Here is a 15,802-nt window from a genome sequence, read left to right as displayed (position 1 = left end):
TAGTGGATTCGAAAACAGAATTCAAAAAAAACAACAACACAGAAAAGGAATAAAGGGGGAAAGTTGCCGTTCGCTGCTCCAGTCCCCCCATCTCCCCAGTCCAAAACACATGCTTCTCATGAGCGCTAATTATAGGAGAGGAACTTACTGCAGGCACCATAGGCCTGCACGGGGCGGGGGGGGGGGGGGGCGGGTAGTCACTGGCCTGGAGTCCCCAAGGCTAAGGGGTGCTTTGGAGGCTGGGCACTCGAAGGTTTCCCAGAATGAGTCAAGCGCTCCTACCCCAGCCTTAGCCTGCTCCAGGCCAGGGGCTGGGAGCCGGTGTCGCTCTGAACTGGGGAGAGAAGGTGGGTGTGACTGGACTCTGGCTGGGAAGGGGTTCGTGGGCAGGCCTCCTCTTGTCTGCCTTTGCTTTCCACTCTGCTCTGGAAAATATATTAATTTCTTGGGGAAGGGTATCTGAAGTGAGAGGGATGAGGTCTGGAATGGTTACTGGGGGGACAATCTTTTCCAGAGGTCCTGGCTAGTTTGTGTTCTGCCAGTCTTCTCTCTTTTCCTAGGTCCCCCAACTCTGCGCAGATGTCTGTGACTCACCCAGCCTTGCACACAGATACACACACTCCATTTCTGGCTGCCGGCGCCACTAGCTACAGCTCGGCGCCTCCGGAGGCTGCTCAAGGACCTGGACACCGGAGCCGCAGGACTCAGCGCTCGGCCTGGGCGCTTGGCTGCCTGGAAGCCACTGCAGCTGCCCCACTCACCCCTGCCAATCCTTGATTTTGAGAGCAGGGGAAGGGCGGTGGCTCCACCAGCCCCTTTTGTGCCGCTGGGCAAGGGCTGAAACCCCTCTTGCAGAGAAAGCCCAGTTTCAATAATCGTTCAGCTCACCTTACAACCGCACTGTTTGGTTAAGGCTTTGCTGTTCTAGAGCGATTGCTCAGTTGGCCCGATTGGCTTATGATTAGAATTTTTTAACTTAAAAATTAAAAAATAAATCCTACCCCAAATGCCCAGTGTTTTGTGTAGGAGTTCCTTTGATGTCCATAGAATCCGGAGTAAAAGGATTGCAAAGAGAGTCTCCAAATCCGCCATAGAACCTGAATGCGGGGAACTGGGTCTGCTTGGGGACACCAAAGCATAGCTCACCCAAGGAGCCTCCAGTTTCTCATAGATACGGTGGGGGAAGTAGTCTGAGCACATACCTCCCCATACACACATTGCATTCCAAAACAGAATGTTCCTCCTCCTTTCAAAGTTCAGGCATGGAGACACTTGGAGAAGGTGAAATATAACACATCCAACCTGGAAATGGATCCCATTTGGGGGTGCTTATATTCTAGGGACAGGGCCCAGGCTGGCCAGCTAAATGGAGTTGGGGGTCGGGGAGGGGGAAGGAGGACAAGGCCAGATGGGGTATGTCAAACGCCTGAGAACTGCCCGAAACACCTCTGAGGCCTGGGCTGGCAAATTCTCTTTTGACCTAAGACGTTTGAGAGGCTGCCCAAGCTGCGTTTGCTTTATTTGCAATTAGAGAAGAAAGGTACATGGGGAGGCTCTGCTAACTCCCGTCACATTTTCTCTCCTCCTTCTCTCTTTCCAGACTTCTGCCTGACCTTTCTTTACCACCACTCCAGTTGATGCTGCTATCATCAGCACACACGCTCCCACAATGTTATTTGTTTAGCTTCTCAATTCACTTCACTAACTGAAGGTTCAAAAGTAAAATAGATCCCGAGCGTCTCTGTCCCATCCCACTCAGCCCTGAGCCCCTTTGGGCTCATCATTGGAAGAAATAATTTCTGGCTTTTGGGGGCTTGGCCCCCAAGCGTCCCACCTCTGTCCCACGCAGCTGAATATCAGCTGAAGAGAGGGCATGCAAGAGAACCTCAGACGAGTATCTCATCCCCACTGGGAATGGGGAGGGAACTCAGATGCTGAGTAACATTTCAGGGAGGAAAAGCAAGTGGCCCTGGTTGGCCCTGGTTGGCCCAGGAGGAAAAATGAAAATCTAGAATATTTTTGGTCCCCGGAATGGGGCCAAAGGATCCCCAACTTCCTGGCTTTTCTTATACTCCTCCACACTAAGCACTGCTTGGACCCACTTTGGAGGTTTAAGAGAATTGTAAAATTCAGGAGCACGGCATTTATGACGTCACAGTGAGTTGTCATGAGGAAATGGTAAACGTCATATTAAGTTATATACAGTAGGAGTTTTGTGTGGGGGTGCCCTGCCTCTCCTCACTTTTTTTCTTTTTCCCCTGGCCTAAGTTCTCTCCCTTGAAAATAAAATGTTATTACGTTCTGGAACCATAAGCCAACAATGAAACATCGTCCTCATTTCCCTATAAATAATTTTATCCTTTACTGTTTGCGGATCTGAGAGAACCATTTAATCTGCACTGGCGAAAAGAGAGAGAGAGACGGGGAGGGGGGAATTAATTTCAGAAACGAGAATATTACTTACTTCGATGATACTCTTTTAGATTTGATAGCCAGGAGCAAAATTAGAGGCGAACAGCAGCCTCTCCGACTCTACACCTGGCGGGATTGGAGATTTATAGGATCTTTAGCGAAGGGGCAATTTAATTTTGTAGGATTTGCTTAAATTCACTGCTATTTTGGGGGGCTGAGGAGAAGGGAGGGTGAGGGGAGAACGACATGCTTTATCTAGTTTTATGAATCTGCCAACATTACCCTGATTTAAAACCCAACAACCTGTGTCTCAGGGAAAACTCCTGCAGAAAGGAGTGGAGGAGTGGGGTGAGGGGGACTCAGCTTTCTCAATGACTGTGGCCCCCTTAACCAAGCAGTTGCCAGGGGGAAGGAAGAAAAGCCCGAGGCAAGGGGAGGGCGGCTCTAAGTCTCTCTACCACCAGGACACCCGGAGGTTTATGGTGTCCCCATAATTCCCCCAACCCTATAAACAGCTGCCCTATTTTAGGACGAGTTCTGCTTCCTCCCCTGGGAAAGGAAGAGTGAGGGAGGAGGTAATGGCGGGAGCAGGGTGCCGGAAAGGGGAGGGAGCACAGGATAGCGCCGCACTTTGTTCTCCTGGGTGAGTTTGCTGGTTTGGCGGGTTTCTGACGCAGGGTGGCAGTAGACAAAACAAGTAAACAACTCACAGACACAATAAACAGGGGCGGCCGCAGCCACCGTGGCAGAGGCCGTGGGCCGGGTGAGGGGCACAATTTGGGGGTAGTGTCACCCCAGCACCCAGGCGTGGCCGAGGTCCAAAAGCCCGAGGCTGCCCCCAGTGCGGGCAGGAGAAGCTGGAAGAAAGCTGCATGACTCCGCACCCGCAGCAGCGTGTCTGGACAGGAAAGTCTTGGGAGGAACCTGATTGCCTAGGGAGTGGAGGAAAACCCCACTAGCCCCTTTCCTGGCCTTACTCTCTTTCAGGAGTGGTTCACGACATTCATATTCTCCCCTGCTCTGTCTTCTCCTGGCCCCGGCAGGGAGAAAGGCTAGGAAGGGAGGCTGGGAATTCCCAGCCGCGGCGCACATTCAGTGCTCCAGGCCCACAGGCAGCTAGACCCAGCTTCTCCGGCGCTGCCCTGTCAGCCTTGTCCCCAGCTTCTTCGGTAGCAGAGACAGAATTAAAACGAAGTCCCACCAGTAACCAAATCTAGGTATTTGGCAAGCTTAGAGAGCCCCTAATCTGCCCCACAGAGGACACAGGCAAATCTGGGGTCCGGTGAGCAGGGGCGGGAGTGGGGATAGATGTTCACTGTACCCCTACGCATTCCGTCTGGCCTTCTCCACCAGCCTCTTCCAACAGCTGCCTCAGACCACTGCTCAGAGGCCACCTTATTAACCACTCAGATCTCCTTCACTGTCCCAGCAAGGCTGCAAGCACCAGGGCCTAGCCAACTGCTCAGAACTGCTCCAAAGGTCCACCTTACCCACAAAAAGAGTTTCCCACAAAACTCACTTTCAACACCACAGTGTTCCTCTGGCAAACAGCCTCTGAGTTGAGGAAGTCTGGGGGGAGGTGTGGAGAGAAAGCAGAAGGGATTCAATATTTCCCCAGCACAGCTGCTTGGACAGTGAAGGCAATAAGGTCTGAGAAAGCCTTTGTGGCATCCGTCGGTTACTGGAACCCGCATACTCCGATTCCAGCACGCACACATTTCCAGGACAGCATGCACAGAGGGCCTTCTTGGTGCACCCAATGCCTCCTTGAGCCCAATCCCATCTAACAAAATTTTGCATGCACATAAAAAGGTGTTTGAGCGAATACAACCATGGTAATATACAATTAACCACCGAGGAAATATGAGTCTGTATATATTCATGCATAAGTCGGAGTCTGTACATTTGAGCCCGTATATAATAAGTGTATAAAGCTACCAAGCCTGGTTTCGGAACACAACAGCCAACCCAACAAGGCCGCCTTCTCCAAACAAGCTCGCATTCTTCCTAGGGATCACAACTGTCAGACCAGGGAGAGAAAGGGTTTGCTCTGCCCATTTCTCCTTAGCTAGGAACTGGCGCATAGAATACAGTGCGTGGCAGGGCTGACAAAGCCTGTAAGGGGCAGGCCTGAGGTGCCCAAAGAGTGGACTCAGAGGGGAACCCTGGGCTCCAAGGAATATTGCCAGAACCTGACCCACAGATTCAGTGCCTCTGCCCAGACTTAGTCCTGGGCGTGCAGAGTCCTCGGGCCAGATTCTGTTCTCAGCCGCTCTGGCTATTATTAGATATACACACCAGTGCTTTCCTGCACTAAGGACCACGTTTACAGGGAATCTGGCCTACAAGGAGGCCGAGGGTTGTCACTGGTGGCCCCTCTTGTTGCGTCTGTTTGCGCACCAGAGTGGGAGAGGAAGAAGGGAAAGAAAATCGAAAGTAAGGAGAGAAGGAAGGGGCTGGCGTTTGGGGCTGGATTTATCCCCTGGCCAGACTAGAAAACTGGAAAACCAGGGTCAGTCACTGCTGTTATTCTTTCTCTGCATCCCTCTTGCCTCATGAGGAGGATCTAGGGGGTGAAGGACGTGGGGGCCTGCAGGACCCTAGCCAGGAAGGGACAGAAAATCAATTGATAAAAATATTATATAAGGACACCTCAGGATGGTGCCGTTAACCCGTCATCCATGAACCCTAGCACCCTGAAATCTCGCCGGCAGCACATCTGTTCAGATCCCTGTAGGCTGAGATAAATACCCCAGCCTTACCCAGGCCCACCCCTCCGAAGGGAGGGGGACCCCTCTAATATCCCAGGTGAATCCCCACTCTCCTGAGTGGCCTTCACCGAAAGCTGTTTTTTGGGGGGGTGAACAAAGGAGACTTGTGCCCCCCCTCTAGTCAGTGCGGCCATCTGCAGGGGCGGGGGGGGGGGTAGGCAGACAACGGGGGCAGACAAAATACAGGCGAAAGAGAGAAATAGAGGCCTCACCGGTCGGCGGTTCCCACATTACGCCAGGAGAAAGGCTCCCATTTTCAGGCCTCCGGGGGCCCCTCCACTGGCCCACTGCACTCCCCTTGCCCTTCTCAGGTCCCACAGCCTCGGGGTCTCGGTGGCCGCGGCATGGCTACCCGGGGCGTCAGGCCCTGGGCCGCACTGGAGCGGCGGGAGAGCGCGCGGCAGCCTGAGCAGGCGGCGGGCTGGGCCCATTTGGGGAGAGCCAAGCGCTTTTCTCGATCGTAAACAAGGAACGCGAAATTAGCCCCTCGGCAGACGCCTCTGCTGACACACAAGTCCTATTGGGGGGGGGGGGAGTGGAAGGGGGAGAGAAAATGCCATTTCTTCCCCCGGGACAATACCTCAGAGGCCTTTATGTCGGATATGAAACGGGAATTTTGGGGGGGCAGGAGAGGAAGGGAAGGGGATTGTGGGGGGGAGGGGACAGAAGATTCACCATCAACTCGGACCCAAGGGGTTTGATTTGAATGCAGCCGAATTATGTTTTTAAGAATTTGATAAAAACAGGTTCTCCCTCCCAACCTCCTCCCCCCGCCCACCCCCAGGCGACGGGTCAGGGTTTAAACAGGAAATCGAGGATCGTTCCCCTCCCCCACTCGGGCTTGGCGGAGAAGCCCAGTCGCGCCTCCAGAGAGGATTGGAGGTGGGGGGCAGCTCTTAGCTCGGATTGAAGGTGAGTCTGGCCCCCAGACTCTCAGACCTCTCCAGGAATATGCGCTCCCCTCCCCCAGCTCTGGGGTGTGTCTGCCTGGGTGTGTAAGCGTTTGTGTGTGCATCGCCCTTTATAAAGAGAAGCTCACACATATAGGGGCCGCCTCGGACCCAGGCCAGGGAGCAGGGCGGGGTCATATATCAAACTGCAACACATTCAGGGCCACGTACATTTGGAAGAAATTAAGCCACTGTGTTATGAAACCATATGTGTCGGGTTAAGACCATACAACACGCCATTAGCACCAATTATCAGGAAGATCCCGAGCGCCCAGGACCCTCCGGGCCGCCCGATTCTGACGTCCCTACCCCATGAGCGAGCCACGCCTTGAGTCCTCACTGCCTCCACTCACCCAAGAGGCGCCCGCCAGCGAGGCCTGGGCCTGTCCCCAGCCAGCCTGGGGCCTCCCCAATTCCCACCTCCGCCTCAGACAAGGCAGATCCCAGCTCAGAGCAGCCAGGCGAGGCGGGTGAAGCAGCCCAGTGGGTATCCCGGGTACGGTGGCCGCGGCTGGGGGTGGGGGGACGCTGGGCCGGGTGAGAGAAGGCAGATTGGACCCTTTTCTCCAAGCACAAGATGGCTTTTGAGTACCGCGTCCCCCACCCCCACCCATCCACCCGCAGTGCAGGGCACCTCCCATCTTTCCGTCCGCTCGAGTGGGGGCGGGAGCTGGGGGTGGGCAGACGCACTCTCCTCCGCTGACGCGCACCAGCCAACAGCCTCCCCCCTAATTGCCAATTAACAGGCCCCGCCGCCAGCCTAGCTGCGCTCTCTTCCTGCTCAGCCGCCCGGCTCTGGGCCCGCACTGCGCATGTGTGAGCTCTCGCGGTGGCGCTCTCTGGGAGGGAGGGGGCGGCGGGCAAGGAGGGGGCTCTGGAAAGTTTGTTTGGGGGTTGGGGGGCTGACTTTGCTCAGGGGGCAATGGTTACAACCTACAGTTCTCTCTCCTGCCCTGGAGTTTGAGCTTCCGGGCCCCCTCCGTCCCAGTCCCATTAGCCAAGAGGCCGCAGATCTATAATAGGTAAGGACAGGGTGGGCATCAGGCAGCGGGTCAGCGCACTAGACCCCGGCCTTGAGCCCCACAGGCGCAGTCCTCTTCCCACCCCACCCCCCAGCCCCAACTTCGGCGCACAGTGACATCAGGACAACACACTTCCCACACTACCGTATTACAGCTTAACCCAATCCTCCCCCCACTTTTCCTCCCCTTAATTGCCCGCACGCCCACCCTCTCGCCAGCCCCCCTCTCCTCTCTAACCAAGACAAGCCGCTGCTGTCCTTATCTTGAAACCGCCACCCAGCTACGGACCATTAGTTACATATTTGAACCAATAAGGAAACACTTACCGGGCGCTGCTGTCACTCTCCCTCTCCCTCTCTCTCTCTCTGCCTCTCTCTCTCTCTCCCACTCTCTTTCTCGTCTTCCCTTATTCTGTGCCGCTGCCGAGCCTGTCTCAGCTCCATACACACATATATACTTTATATAAATTTAAAAATAAAAAAATAGTCCCAATGATCAAAAAGCCAAATAAAATTAAGGAGAGTTGCAAGAAGGGGGCAGGAGGGAGAGGCTGGGAGAGGGGAGGGGCGGAGGCATCTGCAGCTCCCTATCTCAACTCCTGCTCCCGCATTCCTCCTGCCCCTTGGGGGGCTAGAGGATCGGGAAGGGAGAGAGAGGTGCCCTCAACTCCTGCCCCTTCCTCCACATCCCCCCTCCCCGGTGCCCCCAGCTTCCGGCAACTCCACCTGGGAGGAAAAAAATTAAATGGGGAGAGAAAATAATTATTAATCAGATTAATAAAAAAAAATACTGGTAATGAAGGGAGCGCCCAGCGCAGGTTTCCCTGGCAATGGTTAGGCTCTTACAGGGAGGACTGTTCTGCGGAGCGCTCCGAACGGACAAACCACAATAAAAAGTTCACGTTCATGGATGGAATCCACATGACTTCTTGTGGCCAATCCAACTTGTGAGTCGATCGTAAACTTTTATTACTCAGCTGTAAATTTTCTGCAAACAACCGGGAATGCGATGCATTTGTGTAGCGTGTGCAAATGGGCGCCGCGGTCGCCATGTTTACCCAATTCTCTCAGAGAGGGAGCATCCCCCGACCCCCACCCCACCCTCACCCACCGCCCACTCCCCACGGGCCAGGCTGCTCCAGGCTAGCACAGAAGGGGCAAAAGGGGGACGCGAGAGGAGGAAAGGAAGGATTCTGGCGCTGAGTCGGCCGCCTCCCTTTGCCATACCGAATTTTAAATATCTTTCTTAATATAAATGGGCTATTAAGGTTGGATCTGGGGGAAGCGAGGCTTTGCAAAGGTTTGTGGCACTGCTCGTGCAGTGCCGGCTGGAGGGGTGAAGGGACTGAGAAGGGATGCGCTCCCAACTCCTACCCTTTTTTCTAGGAAGAGAACTACATCTTTCCCAGTGGGGAGCCCTGGCAGCCCCCGTTCAGCCCCAGACAGGAACAAGAGGGACACGCGGCTGGAAGCCTCATAACCAAGCCTGACCTGGCCATGGTCTGAAGAACGGAGAGGGCTTAGACCCGTACTGGGTAGCCCTGCCCATGCAGCAGGAGGGGTGAGAGTTGGCGGCAGCCACCAGAACCCCCAAAGTGCCCATCATCCCCAGGCTCCTTTCTCAGAGAAAAGGACATTTTTCCTTCTCCTAGACCATCTCCAGTTTCAGGTCTCCTCAATTCCTAGGCTTAGATGGCAGCTTACTCCCAATCTTTCTAGAAATAAAAATAAAATTAAGGCCCAAGATCTTGGTTCCTACTCCCCACCCCCCTGCTTTGGGTGCAAGGCAGCTTGAAGCCTTTTCTATCTTGTCAGGTGACCAGCACCCACCTGCCTTTTTCAGAAAAATGCTGGTGTCCAAGCAGCTGGGATACACCTTGGAGGCCCTCCCCCCAGAAAGAAACTTATCTTTTCCCAAATTCCACCTTCTGTGCTAAATTCTGAGCACTTGAGGTGTCTCCCACCTTTTTCCAGACCCATAATTTTGGCGATGAATCCAATGCGGGGGACCCCAGAATAGATTCCCCCCATAGAGACTATTTGCCAACCAGTCGCAGCCCAGCCGAGTCACCAGCTGGAGATCTGAAGGCCCAAAGCTCTCCCCTTGATCCCGCACGGAGCTGGTGCAGGGGACATCCATGGCTGGGTGCCCCACCCCAACCAATAGGGGGCCCCTCATCCCCTCCCCAAACTTCCTCCCTCAGTAAGGGAAGCAGTTCCCTCAGCCGGATGTAGAGACCTAGTTTCTTTTACAAACCCACCCATAAATTTTATAACAGGTAGTTAAAAATTACGACAAGGAAGCTCTGGCGCAGCTTTTCACAATGGGCTGCTGGGAGAATGGGACAGCGCTGCGGGCTGCTCACCGGAAATTTTACTTCTCGTCTGTGGCACAACCTGTCCCGAGTTCGGTCTAATTGGGGCGAGGTAACTTTCTGCAGCCGGCAGGCAGCCAGTGGGACATCTCATTTGAGGAAGATGAGGCTGGAGAAGGCCAAACCACTCTCCCATCCTAGGGTCCCCCCCAAAGCCCTACAGAGCACTCACTACCTCCCTCACCCCCAGATCCCCTGCAGGCCCGCACCTCCCTTGGCCTCTGCAATGAAGTGGGGAGGGAGATAAAATGCCGAGAATTAAAAAAAAAAAAAAATCCAGAGAAACGAATTTGCCCCCCAACTTAATAGCTGCATTATCCCGTCTCTACAGCTGAGATTAGAATAATAAATTCAAGGCGAAATGAGCGAGATGCTTCAACTCAGCATTTTGAAAGATACTATTTTTCACAAATCACAAATAGCTTTCGGAAGCCACTTTGATTGGCTAATAAAAAAGTAAAGAATGGGAGAAAGTCCTATCTGCTGCAGCCGAATGGTCCCCATTCCGGTAATGGGACGGCGGGAGCATTTGGGAGGACGCGTTTCTAAAGAGAGCGCATCCCGCTCGCAATTAAGTTCCCCCATAAAACGGGTTTTACCTCCTTTTCTCTCCAAACGAGAAAAAAGAGGCGGTGGGCAGAAAGGGTGGGGGAGCGGGTGCTGCAGGAAGGGGCGGCTGGAGCTCTCTTGGTGTGGCCCACCCGAGTCTTCGCATCTCAAGCGATGCCGGGCGCCAGTCGCACCCCGCCCTCCGACGCCCGGCTTGGGGCCACGGGCATTGCTGAGCAGGGCCAGGGATGAATGGGGCATTGGGTGTGGGGGAAATTCGGCGAGGTCCTTTGGAGCCACTTAGTGTAGGGTTCAAGCAACTTGGCTACGGGTCGGCGATGTTTATTAATAGCAATCAATTCCACATTAAAAAATGAAACGGCCCGCGGCCGGCCCTCAGAGTCTGGAGGGATGCCCCTGGGAAGGCCTGAGGTCGGAGCGAAATGCTCTCTTTTCGGGCCTCCCTGGCGGGTCGCCGGTGCCTCCCGCAGCAAGCGGGGTTACCTGGCTGGCGCAACGGCTCACAGCAGGGACCCCAGGTTTCCAAAGATTTCCCCCAGAGCTGTTCAAAGCTGTTCCCGGCTGCCTGCAGCCTGTGCTTCCAATCGGCAGCCTCTCTCCGACCGCAGGAGTCCCATATCAAGGATGCCTGACCCAATCCTGTATTCACGACCACTTTGCGAGGGAGCCAGGGACCCAGATGCGGGTGAAATTACACAAAATAAGAATCAGCCTGGGCCTAAGTCTGGGAAAAACACTGACGGAGTTGGGGGGGGCAGAGATCTGGCGTCAAAAATATTTCAGTCTTCGGGGGATCTGGTTTTAAGGACCAGAAGATCCCATCTCCTTGCCTTTCCCCCTTCTCCTGACTGAGTCAGATGACTCCTATCTCTGGAATTTGGTATTATTTGACCAGAATCTTACTAGCATAAACAGATTTCTCTGCCTAGGACCCTCCAGGGAGGAGTGAGAGACCCCTTTGCCCCCTGAGTCCCTGAGCCTTCAACCCCTTATTTTGGGGAATGAGGAGTCCAATGAAGACTCTCTTTACCCTACTGTGGCTGGGATGGAGGACTGTCCACTCAGCAGGCCCATCCTCCTCACCCCCAGGCCAATGGCCCACACTATGAGGGCAGGGCAGACTGCCCAATTGCCAAGGTGAAGCCGGGAGCCGGCTTGAAACAGCCAGAACAGAGGCTGGGGTAGATGCTAGAGGCCTGGGTGATAGTGATGGCTCTGTGCTGACGGAATTTGAATTTCAGAACATGGACCCAGGCTGCTTGGTGTACCAACTCACTCACCTTCCCCTCCTTCCCTTTCCCCCAGGCTGAAACTTCCTCATCCCCCACCCCTGGCCATCTTCCCCCCAGCCAAGTCCTCCAGGCTGCCTTGAGCCTCACATTCTTCCCACCCTGTTCACTGTTCTAGTGCTGGGTGCTGGGTGCCCAGGGTTGACCACGAGGGGCATGTGGAGATCAGCAAGAACCCCATTGCCTCATCCTCAGTCCCTGGAAGAAAAAGGCCTAGTTGTGGGAGGGGCATGGGGGCAGATTCTTTGTCTGGGCCCAGCCCAAGGCTGAGGAGGAGGAAGGTGAATAAGTGGGGAGACCCTCTCTTCCCATTGGGATCTTGGCATCTAGAAACCCATTTTGTTTGGAGCCAAGGTTCTCCCAAGAGCATACTTGGAGCATACTGCTCTTCTTCCTCCTCCTCTACACCTCCCCCACCTCTCACCTGCCCTCCCTGCCCAGCCTGCCCTCTCAACTCCTAGGGACCTCTCCACATGAGTTCCTCCACCCAAAGTCAGATCAGTGACGGAGACCTTTTCCACAGTGCTGGGAAAGAAGGATAAGGAGGAAAGGAGGAGTAGAGAATTGGAGGGGGGGAGGGGGGCGTTGGAGAAAAAGCAAGTCATTCCAGCTTCAAATTTTTTTCTCCTTTTTTTTTTTATTATGACTCACGTATACAATACAAAGTACTTGGACCAGGAACAGGGCTGCCGGGACACAAAATCTACATTCATAGCTGGACATAAAGACAAATGACCAAAAATTATTATTATAGATATATTTTAACGTTTTTTTTTCTTTCGAGCACATTGCATAAACAGAGAATTCAAGACAGAGTTAACTATACATTCAGTGCAATTTAGTTCTACTCTACTGGGGTTAGAAGCACAATAAAAGCGCACAGGACCGGCGGGCTAGGCAGTCTTAGTTGTTGGGTTTTTCTTAGTGAAATAAGCAGCAACAAACGACAACAAAACCGCATTACGAATACTCTCAAAGCAGGATTTCTTTCTATAGGTAGTGATAAAATACGTTGGAGGTTTCTTTCTTTTTTTTAAAATTTTAATCTTTTTCTCTTTTTTTCTTGCATATTAGGATTTTTAAAAATTTCTTTTTTATTTTTTCATGATTATTGCAGGTTCCCTTTAGGTAGTATGTTAAAGATTTATTAGCAGTATTATTATTATCATTCTTATTATTTTCATGATTATGGTGATTTCTGAGCGCTAATACTAGTGCAGCTCAGAGGAAGCTGGGCCCAACAACAGAAATCAGACAGCGAAGGGGAGGAAGGCATGGGCCCGAGTGACCATGGGATGGCTAGGTAGGATTTCAGCGGCGACTGCAGGCTCCTATCTACCCCGTGGGGAGAGGGGGCAGGGGAGAGACCCGCATCTCTTTCAGGTTTCCACCAGGTTTCTAGAAAAAGTCAAGGGGGTCTTTCTAAGTGGGGGAGCCCCAGAGAGGGAGAAGGGATATTCCTTGCTATCATTTTAAAAATTTCTTTAAACATCTCCCTTTCTTTCCCTTCCTTCCTTCCTTCACTTTTCTTTCCTTTCTTTTGAAGAGAATTCAATCTAATACATAATCCTAGCATAAAAACAAAGCCACAAGTCTTCGTCCGCATTTTGAGAGGGCTCCCCTCTAAAATAAATACCAGAGAAGCAGGGAGGTGGGAGTGTGGCAAGAAGGGGTGAGAGAGGGGCGAAGAGGCCAGGTCTCAGACCTTAAAATCCAGGCAGGACTCCGAAGGGTGGGGGTAGGGACAAGTGTGTGTGTTGGGGCAAGGACTGAGACAGAGTCCAAACTTTTCGCTGTGTCTCGGTCTCCCCCCCTCCAGCCCCCAAACAAATAAAGATCGGGGGAAGTCCAAAGGTAATAAAACCAGAGCTGCAAGTATCTGACAGGTAGTTAGAGTTGTGAGTGTCATTCTATTCTCTATAAAAGCAAATGACAGTCGTAAACTTCTCAATTTATCCGCTACCATAAAACGAAACTTCAAGGGAGTTGCTAAGGGGGGGGGGGTCTCTCTTTTTTGCTTAGTCCTTGTTTTCTTCCTTTTCCTCCTCTTCTTTCTCCTCTTCCTCGTTTCCTTCTTCCTCCACCTTCTCTTCATCTCGGGCTCCGGGCAGTTTATCCTTGTTGTTCTCCTTTTTCCACTTCATCCTTCGGTTCTGGAACCAGATCTTCACTTGTCTCTCAGTCAGTCCCAGGGCGTGAGAGACTTCAATCCGGCGCTTTCGTGTCAAATAAGGATTAAAGAGAAACTCCTTTTCTAGTTCCAAGGTCTGATACCGGCTGTAAGTTTGCCTTCCGCTGCGCCGCCCCGGAGCTGGACAGAATAGAACCCCATCTGGTTATGTTTGGGTGGGGGCTCGGCTTTCCCCTGCCACTATTCCTCCCCTAAAGTCTCCCCTGTGATCTCCCCAGTTCCCCTCCCTCCTGAAGACCAGGCAAGAGCAGGGAGCAGGCAAGGGCAGGAAACTTTGGGGGCTTGTTTTGGTTTGGCTTCACCTTGGGAGGTGGGGTGGGGGTGGGGGCAGGGACTAGGGTCTATCAGGAAACTGGGGGATGGCAGGGGCAGGGGGAGCGCTGCAGAGTTCCCCCTCTCCCCCCCCCCCCCAGGCCTGCAGTCTCAGGAAACTGGCCCTTGCAGCTTTGTTTACAAGTACAGAGTGGCATTTGGTGAGCATAGCTGGGGACAGAGTCTGTTTCCAAAAGAAAGGAAAAAGGTCTGGGGGTAAAGAAGAGGGGCTCTGCCCACTGCCCCCTCCTTGAATCTCTCTGCTTAATGCTTTGCCAGGAAGAAAAATAATTGATCTCCTGGAATGTATCACTGCTTGGCCTGATTGCTAACTGGAGACCAGCAAATAAATCACGGGCCATCCCCGCTGGAACTTGTCGCTTTCTCGCTTCCCCTTTTACTTCGAAATTGGGCCATGAGAGGCCACCCTTGGAGGGGCTCATGGCCTGAGCCACTCTGAAGGTCTCAGGGAAAGCCCATAAACCTTTGATTGGGGGCAGCTCATGCTTGGGTCCTCTGGACCCCAGTGCCCTCTAATCTGCATGGCCCCTCTCCTTCCTGCACTCTTTTCTCTCCTCTCTGACTCCCTCTCTTCTCTCCAACTGAGGGAACTAAAGCAAAGTTGGGGTGGTGGCCTTAAGGCTAGTTCTCTGAGAGGAGGCAGTGGGTACCCCAGAGAGCCAAGGCACCTGTCCTTGGGGTCTTGTCACCCTCTGGTCCAGGTAGGGGAGGGAAACAGGGGTCTCCCTTCGCCCCCAAGACAGCCTGGCCACTGTTCTGGACTGAGGCTTTCTGCCTTTTGGAGAGACTGGTTTGCTCCAAAGGCTGATAACCTCAGGGTCCTCGGGCCTCTGCCCAGCCACCTCCCCAACTTTGACTCTAGAGATGGCAAGAGGGAGAGACAGAGAGGGAGACAGGCAGACAGACAGACAGACAGTAGGTGGAGAAAACGATTTTTAACCCTTTGCGCCCAGACACCACCTTCACCCCAGTCCCCCAAATATCCCAGGCGAGCCCCGCGCCCCACCCCCAGCTGAACCTCCCAACCTCGAGAAACCCTCTCAGGCACGGGGGTGGGGCCGCAGAGACCCCAAAGCCAGGAGGGAAAGCGAGGGCAGACAAAAAGGAGGCAAGGGAAGGGGGGAAGACCCCGGAGCGCGGGAGACCAAGGGGGAAAGAGAAAAGGCTTCTCACCGTGGGGTCTCATCCATGGAAACATGAGGCTGGGAGACGAATTTTGATTTAAGTGGCCTTGTCCTTCGCTACTGTTAGTGTTGGCGGAGGATTTACAGTCGGGATATTGCACCACGCTCGCCTCTTGCTGAGCCCCATAAAGGGACTGTCTGGGGAGCGCCTCGTAGCCATAGAATTTGGAGGCGTCTCCGTGGCAGCTCAGCGAGCACGGGTTCTGCTGGTAGCCCGAGTTGGAGATGCCCGAGGTGCCGTGGTGGAAGAAGTCTTGGACGTGGTGCGAGGCGTGCTGGAAGCCGGGCGCCGAGCCGCCGGGCCCGTACACCAGCGCATGGCTCCTGCCCACGCTCTGAGGGAACCGGCAGTCGTAATAGGCCGGTTCCAGGGACTCGCCGCCTTTGTATTTGGAGAACAGGGGGTTGACGAAGTAGGAGCTCATGCTGGGCACATGAAAACCCGCCGCCCCCTCCCCTCCGGCTCGCGACTCCCCCCGCCCGGTACCCCCCGAAAGTCCCTCCCCCGGGAGCGAACCCCGGGCCGGCCGGCTCCCCGGGGCTGGGCTGGGCAGGTGGGGGGGCGCCTGGGTGCCGGGCCCGGCCGGCTCGGCGCGGCTCCCGGGGCTGGGCGCGGGCGGCGGCGGCGGGCGCGGGCGGCGGCGGCGGGCGCGAGCGGCGGCGGCGGCTCTCTTCACTGTCGGTAGGTAGAGCTCGCGCTCTCGCA

General features: G+C 54.1%; 1 protein-coding gene and 2 long non-coding RNA genes across 3 annotated transcripts in view; 2 read left to right on the top strand and 1 right to left on the bottom strand.

Annotated features, from left to right (window-relative positions):
- LOC145721801 (uncharacterized) overlaps positions 1 to 1,000 on the top strand; it is a 7,208-nt gene extending 6,208 nt beyond the window's left edge. The window contains exon 2 of the long non-coding RNA XR_014145714.1: positions 561 to 1,000. This is a non-coding gene — a long non-coding RNA (uncharacterized LOC145721801). The remainder of the gene's footprint in view (positions 1 to 560) is intronic.
- A 6,647-nt stretch (positions 1,001 to 7,647) lies between these two features.
- LOC145721800 (uncharacterized) lies at positions 7,648 to 9,839 on the top strand. Its single transcript, XR_014145713.1, has 2 exons — positions 7,648 to 8,101; positions 8,541 to 9,839. It is a non-coding gene; the product is annotated as an uncharacterized LOC145721800 (long non-coding RNA).
- A 1,563-nt stretch (positions 9,840 to 11,402) lies between these two features.
- Positions 11,403 to 15,708, bottom strand: HOXC8 (homeobox C8). The gene is made up of 2 exons (XM_006728697.3): positions 15,086 to 15,708; positions 11,403 to 13,699 (listed from the first exon to the last, which is right to left on the bottom strand). The coding sequence occupies exons 1-2, from the start codon at positions 15,519 to 15,521 to the stop codon at positions 13,407 to 13,409; spliced, it is 729 nt and encodes a 242-aa protein (XP_006728760.1). The 5' UTR covers positions 15,522 to 15,708; the 3' UTR covers positions 11,403 to 13,406.
- Positions 15,709 to 15,802: the final 94 nt, after the last annotated feature.

Source organism: Leptonychotes weddellii, chromosome 5, assembly GCF_054177405.1.
Source record: "Leptonychotes weddellii isolate Sample4059 chromosome 5, ASM5417740v2, whole genome shotgun sequence".
NCBI lineage: Eukaryota > Metazoa > Chordata > Mammalia > Carnivora > Phocidae > Leptonychotes > Leptonychotes weddellii.
This window is presented reverse-complemented; position numbering and strand designations above follow the sequence as displayed.